Source organism: Grammomys surdaster, unplaced genomic scaffold (assembly GCF_004785775.1).
Source record: "Grammomys surdaster isolate TR1022 unplaced genomic scaffold, NIH_TR_1.0 810, whole genome shotgun sequence".
NCBI classification, from domain to species: Eukaryota; Metazoa; Chordata; class Mammalia; order Rodentia; family Muridae; genus Grammomys; species Grammomys surdaster.
The window spans coordinates 463,236-471,843 of NW_021605229.1; the positions used below are offsets into that span (position 1 = coordinate 463,236).

The following is an 8,608-nucleotide window of genomic DNA, read 5'->3' on the forward strand; positions in this document are numbered from 1 at the left end:
CCTGGACTGGGCTGTCCTGCAGAACAAGTCTCCAGGGCTGTTTGGAACACTGGGCATAGAATACTTCAAGATAGGTACACAGACACTTTTAACTCATTTGTTCCTTCTGCCAGAACCCAGAGCACATTGTTCTGTGTCCTTAACGTTAGCTCTACCTCACATTTCCTGGTGGACTGTGAGGATGGGTGTCTTCAGCTCCCCAGAGGCAGTGTGCCATGGTGACTAACACACAGTAGGTGATCAATAAAGAGAGGGGGAGTGAGTTCAGATGCTCAGCTCCTATACAACCTTTAGGGAAAGCTGGAAACATTTGAAAACAGGCTGTGCACAGGTGAGGGCTGGGTAGAGAGAAATGGCCAGTACACTGGGTTGGTGCCCACATTGTGATCTGAGTCCTGTTTTCACTCTGTTTCCCAAAGTTGACCTACAAGCTCCTCTTGGGAAGTGCAATGGCTTATTGGGCCACAGAGGTGGTCTAGTCAATGCCAGCTATAAGCTAACCCCCTGGGGGTATGATAAAAGTACCATCTGGTTTACTCAAAGTCACATGACTGAGTCCGCAATGTCCTTACACAGCCCCAGGACTACCGCCCTGTCCAGGCGCAGACTATCCAGGGATGGAGTGAGGAATGGTCCCCGCTTTATCCTAAAAGCTCTGGAGATCCAGACTACTTAAAGCCAGGTAGATGCATTTATTTTGGTTTCCCAGAAGTCATAACGAGAAGCTAAAATGCCTGGTGTATCAATCCGGCACAAACCTGTCTTATAGAAACACATTTCTTTGCTCCCCTGAATGCCTCATTGGCTGAGTTCTTCAAGCAGGAACAATCTTTTCTGCATTTCCAACAAAGCCCTCACCTCCGAAGCCCCCATTCTCCTGGGACTTGGAATTCCTTTCACACAGCTGATTATAAAAGAGTTACAATCTAACGCTAAGACAAACAAAAATGTGCCGAGGGAAGCAGGTGCCAGTAATTGACTCGGAAGACAGGGGTCTAGTATCTCCTACTTAGGTGATTCTTTGATGATGCTGAAAATGGACCATAACAATTTAATTTTTACAGCTGTTTGAGAGCACATGGGGTGTGCCCGTCTCATCTGAGGGCTCTGACATCACCTGTGGGGCGATGCACACCCTCCGCAGATGACATCCAGATGTGAAGGCCAGCCCCTCCCACAGCCTCCTGCTGTGAGGGCAGAACTCCTGCCCTCTCTTGTGAGTCACAATCCTGCCTACTCTCAAAGCTCAGCATTAGCTTGACTTTCCTCAGCTGAGTGAGTGCTAGTGTCTCCGTGCTGTCTCTGCCATCTCAGCCTTGGGACCCTGCTAGGCAGTACAAAGAGGGACAGATCAAATGGGATGGGCAGGTATGGCCAGGTATGTGTTTGCTTGCCTTAGAGGAGGCAGTTGATGACTTAAGTCTTGCTGGCCATCCAAGCACAACCACCAAACCACAGGTCCAGGCTGGGAAGAGGGTTCTGGCTTGGTTTCATGTCAGGCCACTTCCATATCTAAGGTACAGAATTCAGGAGACGTTTGCTAACTGACAGAGCTGTCTACCAGAATTCACCTGGGTGCCAGGAGGGACTGGTGTTTCTCTATAGATCATGGTTAACAGCCTAACCAAAAGGTGTTTCCCACTCAGCTGCCCCAAGTGGATGACCCAGAGCCTTCAGGAAGGAGAGCAGGGCAGAGGAGGCCCAGGCTGCACAAGCTGTGAGTCCACTTCAGAGTTTCTGTACCTGGATTGGTGTGTTCTTTCCTGGCATCTGGGTAAATCGCTGGTCTGTGGTGTGGACAGATGCCTTCAACAGTCAGGGTGAACACAGATCATGAACTCAGGTGACCCATAAAAAACGAGGCAATTCCTATGACTTGGTTTGTGTATGATGGTTAGAAGGAGGCCAGACATGTGACCTAAAACATCATCCTGGCTAATTCCCCACAGACCAGTGCAGAAGGGGACTGCTCACCCTCACTGGCTGTCTCAGTTTATTTTCCAGAGTTCTTCCTAAGAAAACTTACTTTTAAAATATTGTTTCCTTAAGAACATTTTTCTTCGTAAAATTAGATGATCTTAGAGGATAGACTAGCATACAGGTACATCAAACACAGAAAGGCATGTGCCTATGTAAGGTCAGTTGCTCAGAAGGGAGCTTGATGCGTCACACTTAAGAGTCACTGTATGTGGGTATGTGCACACAGTATGTGTACACAGACATGTGCACCTATATACAGTGAATATGCAATACAATGTGTTTTGCAGGTGCATATATTTATAATATATCAATATGTAAATATGAATATTAACTTCCTATGTTTTTCAAGCCAGGTACTGTTTTTTTCCTTGTCAGTTTTATGTGTATGGGTGTTTTGCCCATACGTATGTTTGTGTATCATGTACACGTCTAGTACCCTTGAGGCCAGAAGTGTGTTTTGGATCCCCTGGAACTGGAGTTACAGACTGACATGGGTGCTGGGAATCAAACCCTGAAACTCTGGAAGAGCAGCAAATGGTCTTAACCACTGAGCATCTCACCAGCTGTAGACACTGCTTTTTAGTACAAGCCTTTATAACTGGCCTTAACAACGTTGGGTAGTTCTCTTCTCTGTCTCTGGAGCCTGCCCCCAAATCTTCCTCATGACTGGATCCATAGCTCTGATCATGACCAGCCAGGAAGCACCTCACAGACAGGCTTTGCTACTTTCTCATACAAAAACAAGTGTTGCCCAACAATGATTTCCCAATGCAACCTGGAAAAACCACAACAGTTGTGAACAGTGCATTAAAATTTTTTCCTGGAAACAGCATTGGCATTCCAAGATTAAAGAAGCCCTGTGCCAGGTAGCGACAGGAAGCAAGAAGATCACAAAGCTAGGTAAGTAGACATGGGATGACATCTATCTAGCACAGGGACAGAGGACCAGCTTTGTGGGTGTGTGCATGTTTTGGAAGCAAGGTTCAAACTCCTTTGAGCTCTTCAAGAATAACTTAATACTATTTGGCTTTGCTTGTGGGCACAGAGCAATCAATTACAAGAACGCGAAGGACACACCAGCTCAATGACCACTTGTGTGTACCTTGTCTGAGTGCTGCCGACATACTTGAAGGTGTTCCTCAGCTGTCAGATCTTGGCTTCTAATTGCTGGTTATTAGACCTCGGTGAGCTGCCTGTTTCACTGAACTGACAAGCTATGGAAGTCACAGAACCAGGCTTTACCTTCCAGATGGCAGATAATCTTCCCCTGGGGGTATTTGTGGATCAGAGCTGCTATGGGTAGTGGGGTTAACTTTGCTACCCTGGTGGGGATGGATTTATATGTGTGTTTTCTGACCTAATTGGGTTTTGGTGCCTGTTCTGTCTACAGTCATGTTGAGTTTGTTTGATTGACTTCTGAATTTGCTTGGCTGTTTTGTTTGTATCTGTTTCTTCCCCTGGAACTTGGCCCATGAGCACTGGCTGCTGGCCACCTTGTCAGTGGTCAGCTCCAGCTTTGCAATAACCCCTGGTGGAGGACGGCCCCCGGAAGTATCTGTGTCTAGATGCAGAGGAAGAGCTGTGTGTCTACAGCACTGGAGACATTTCAAAAACAAAAGGTGTGTAGGCACAGGTGTATCCTTAAACAGGGCCTGGTGTCATTCTTTAGAGTGTGGAGGTGGGGTAGCAAGCGACTCCCTGAGCTCTGGTTAGCCGAGCACTGCTACAGCAGCAAGGAAAGTCAGGTAGGACTGAACCCCAGACCCCAATCTGGCCTCTGTACAGGGTGGCAGTACCTTAGCTGGACTGGATGCCATGGTCATTGGCAATGCAGGCTGCACAGTCAAGAGTCACTGGTACATCAGGCCACTCAGATGTCAACAGTAGAAGTGTGTTCTAGAACCTCTGAAAGACAGCAAGAGCCAGATTCCCAGGTGATCTCAACCTCTCCAGACCTGGAGCTCCTCGAGATTCATCAGTAGTTGGAGGGTGAGGGCAGTTTCTACTGTCGTAAGACGGGCTCTCTGGAAAGTAGTGGAAAATCGCCGAAGAATGGCTTTTTACTTTTACTGTAATGGCTCCAGCTGTGCCTCACTGAGGAGGTGCACCATGTTCAGCAAGCTCTCCGTTCACTCAGGAGGCCATTTGCTTAGCTAGGCTTTTGCAGCTACACTTTGTGGGGTTGGCAGTCAGCTCTGAGGTGGCTAGCACACAATACTAAGAGGAAACACCTTTCCAAGCTGCAGTTGCATGGATATAAATTGCTAAGGGTATGGGGGGGGCACAGAGTACACCTATTCCTAGAGCATAAGAATTCCAGAATTCCTAAAGGGAATGGTGACCCCATTCTCTGAGTATGCATGTTTCATTTTCCTGCAGAAAATGAATAGAACCAATGACTATTCATTTGGTGCTGATTTTAGATTTCATATGTAAGTGCCGAGAAAACTAACAGTAGCTTGTTCTCGTGAGCACTTTCCCTCAAAGAGCAAGCCATTACTTAGGCATCTTAGTGGAGAGGCTTTTTATTTTTTTAAAGTGACTGTGAATCTCAAAGCCCCTGCTTTGGGTAATGGCAGAACAGTGGTCCCCAGTGGCTGGTGAGTTAAATGATCTAGAGTCCTAAGGTTAAAGGACATTTCCTCCCTGAGGTCTTTGTGAAGCACTTGGTCTTTGATTTGCTCTCCATTAAGTGGTCTCTTGTCTGAGCTCATCTGCAGGACCACGGCTTCTCTCATGCCCCATGTGGGTGCTCTTCTGGTTGTTGTGGTTTTATTGGTTTATCTACTTGACATAAGCCACATGAGACAGGGGAATCTTAAATGAGAAGACACGGCCATAAGATTGACCCATAGGCAGGTCTGTGGGGTAGCATCTTGACTGATGACCAGTGTGGGAGTGCTCAGCCCACTGTAGTGTTGCCACCACTGGGAAGTTGGTCATGAAAGCAAACTGAGCAAGTCAGAAGGAACAGTCCAGCAAGTGTTCCTCTATGGCTCTGCTTCAGCTCCTACCTCCAGGTTCCTGCCCTGACTTCCTTCAGTGACGGAGAGTGACCTGAGAGTTGTAAGATGAACTAAAGCACCCTAAGTCAGTGTTCATGGTTGTGAAGACACACCAGGACCATGGCAGCGCTTATACAAAAAAAAGCATTTAATTGGGGCTGGCTCACAGTTAGTCCATTATTCTCAAGGTGGGGAGCGTAGAGGCATGCAGATGTGTATGTGCTGGAGAAGTAGCTGAGAATTCCACATCTGGATCCATGGGCAGCAGGGAGAGATCGAGAGAGACACTGTGCCTGGCTTAGGCTTTTGAAAACTCAAAGCCCACCCCCAGTGACACACTTTCTCCAACAAGGCCACACCTCCCCTAACAAGGCCACACCTCCCCTAACAAGGCCACACCTCCTAATCCTTATCAAATAATGTCACTCCCTGGTGACTAAGAATTAAAATATATGAATCTATGGGGCCATTTTTGTTCAAAACACCATGCTCCCAAAGTTGCTTTTGGTCATGGTGTTTTATCACAGCAATGGAAACCCCAAGACAGACGCTAACTGAAAGCATGGCATGATGGCTGGTACTGTGTCTAAGTGCTTCAGTCTAGGGAGCTTAGCCTGGGGTCAGGGTCTTGTTCACAGTCAGATCTGTTGCCCTTCTCTCTTCCCATCCAAGTGTAGTTCTGCAGGGATGTGTCAGCCAGTGAGGGCAGCAGGCGAGATCTCGGACAATAAGAGCACCCTTGAGTCTGGCCTCAAGAACACTGTACCTAAAACTCATCTCTTGTTGACTTGGAACAGTGTTTCCCGTTTCAAAATTCCCCCTTGACACAGATAAGGGGAACATTGGGGAAGAGACATGATCAAAACATTGATGTCACAAACCAGTGTCTGGCTTCACGCAAGACAGCTCAAACGAAGGACATTGGATCTGAGTTTCTAAGGGGAATCCAGACCTCTGGGGGGTTGGGGGTGGGGCGTTCATACGTATACAGCAGTGTCCCTGGAAGATTTAGATGGGGTGTGGATTTAGATTTAGCTGCTATTAGAAGTTGCTTTCAGGGCCAGTTGACAATCCCACAGCATAGTCAGAGTAAGTTTGAGAAGCCAGTGGAGGAAGAGACTGTTAGCAGAAGACTCTAGGGCCTCTCCCATCACACACAAGCCATTTGGGGGTAACTGTAGACAGTGACTACTAAAGCATCACCAAAAAATTCATTAAATGACGCTAAAAGCTCATTGGCTGGGAGCAAGGCTAGTACGTGAACGTCTACGTGATGCTAAGTATCACTCTCCTTTAAATGTTTCTCCCACTCATCTTGTCTTATTAGCGTTTGCTGGGGATCACTGAGTTAGGGCAGCCCTATAGCTCTCTATGCTGTTAGCCTCTTGATCTTTCACAGCCAACCTCAAGCATACTGTCTAACCCTTTTGAGACAGGCTCTCTCATTGGTTTGGAGTTCACCAATTAGGCTAGACTGACTGGCCAGCAAGTCCAAGGGACTCTCTCTCCTCTTTCCACCTCCCGATCTCTGGCATTGTAACTACTCACCATGCCCAGTATTTTAACATAGGCTGGGATCAAACTCAGGTCCCCATGCTTGAGAAGTAAGTGGTTCACTGACTGAACCATCTCCTCCTGCCCCCATTAGAATATCCTGCTAGAGTATAGTGTTGCTCTCGTGTGTGTATATCAGTGTAATAACCCATGTTTAGTAAATACTTAAACCAATGAGTTCCACAGGGCTTGTCTTTTCATAGAAACCAATTAAGTTACAAGAGCCTTATCTCCATTATGGGAGGTCATGCCAGTTACCAAGGCTGTCAGGGTCACTTGCTTGGTCACACTTAGCGGAAGTGACCAAGGACACAGCACCTTGGGAACAGTCTAAGAACACTTAGCTTTACTAACAACTGGGTAGAAGGTGGTTTTTGGAGACAAGGTCTCACTGTGTAGCCTTAGCTGGCCTGGGATTCTTTGTGAACTAGGCTGGCCTCAAGTTCATAGAGATTGCCTGCCTCTGCCTCCAGTGGAATCAAAGACACCTGCCATGGTGTTCAGCATTTCACTTGTATGTGGTGTGTAGAACGCACTTTGACACTCTGGATCTGGCCTGCCCAATGCTTGCTCACTTGAATTTTTAATGGTAATTGACTAAATGAAATCCAAATTAAATAATGGGTCTAGCATTTCAAACACAAATCACTACACCTGAAATGGTATCTATAAAATTGCTCTCTGTGTGTGATGAATTACCATACCCTATCACTTGAAACATCATCGTAACATTGCAAAATCACCTGTCTTTGCACTTCTAAGTCTTTGGCCCTGGATAGTAGTATCACATTAAATGTTTTTCAGAAGTTGGATGGGCATTCTAAAAGTTAGTGGTTTCTGCTTTGTTCTTCAGGACAGAAGAACATTCCATGTTCTGCACTGCTGGCAACTTCTCTGGACATATGAGGTACTGTCAAATCAAATGCACAAGAATGTGGCATTCCTATCTGAAAGTAACAGGGAGAAAAATGCAGAGGAGCTGATAAGAGCCATAACCTTTCCCAGAGAGGAATCATAAGGTGGGCTCTGGCCTGCAAAAGCTATTTATTGCACTATCTAATGGCCAGCCTACTCCTAACTCGGGATGATGCTTGGTACTGACACCATTTCCCATGTTCCAATTGGTTTCTCTTAGGGAGCTAGAAGCACACTCACTCGCTGACAGCCACTGGTACTGACAAACTCTCTGCATAATGGAGAGCAGCCTGAAGAATGTTCTGGTGGTTTCTTGCGGATTCCTCCTGCTCTTCATTGCTTACGGGGGTCTGCAGAATCTGCAGGTGAGATGTACCTCTCATGTTGTCCCCCTCTCACCAGCACACCCCACACACCGGCACACCTGGGGCTAGAAGGAAGTTGGCAGAGGGCTGACAGGACACTGCCTTTGAGTGGCTTTGTGGTTGGGCAGATACGTGAGTTTGCCGATCCTCACTTGACCTTACAAAAGCTTTATGTGAATCATGAACTTTGACAAAGTCGGCTGCAATTGGAATGTTTATGGAATCCTTCCTGCTCAAGTCTGAGTCTACATGAAAACCAAGCAGCTATCGCCAAGAGGTTTGTGGGTCATGTGCTTCTAGGTCACGTGCTTCTAGCTCATGCAGGCCTGGGGAAGATTTGACAGCTTTTCCTGTGGTAATTACAGTAAAAACAGAGCCAATCTCTTCCTCCTTTCCTCTCTCCCTCCCTCCTCTCTCTGTCTGTCTCTGTCTGTCTCTGTCTCTCTCTTTCATCTGTCTATCTCTTGGTCTCTCTTCCTCTCTTTCTCTTCCTTCCTTCCTTTCTTTCTTTCTTTCTTCCTTCCTTTCTATTTTTTTTTTATATTTTTTTTTTTATGTATCTGAGTACACTGTAGCTGGCTTCAGACACACCAGAAGAGAGAATCGGATCCCATTACAGATGGTTGTGAGCCACCATGTGGTTGCTGGGAATTGAACTCAGGACCTCTGGAAGAGCAGTCAATGCTCTTAGCCACTGAGCTATCTCTCCAGCCCCTCCCCCTTTCTTTCTTTCTTTCTTTCTTTCTTTCTTTCTTTCTTTCTTTCTTTCTTTCTTTCTCTCACCCTCTC

General features: G+C 46.7%; 1 protein-coding gene across 2 annotated transcripts in view; it reads left to right on the top strand.

Annotated features, from left to right (window-relative positions):
- Positions 1 to 1,354: 1,354 nt before the first annotated feature.
- The window catches only part of Unc93a (unc-93 homolog A), a 23,411-nt gene continuing 16,157 nt past the window's right edge, over positions 1,355 to 8,608 (top strand). The window contains exons 1-3 of one of the 2 annotated variants that reach the window (XM_028782647.1): positions 1,355 to 1,378; positions 7,393 to 7,446; positions 7,675 to 7,819. In XM_028782647.1, the coding sequence (XP_028638480.1) occupies positions 7,733 to 7,819 (87 nt within the window). In that variant the 5' untranslated portion in view covers positions 1,355 to 1,378; positions 7,393 to 7,446; positions 7,675 to 7,732. Of the gene's footprint in view, positions 1,379 to 7,392; positions 7,447 to 7,674; positions 7,820 to 8,608 lie in introns of those variants that run through there. The other variant, XM_028782648.1, reaches the window with a different exon arrangement.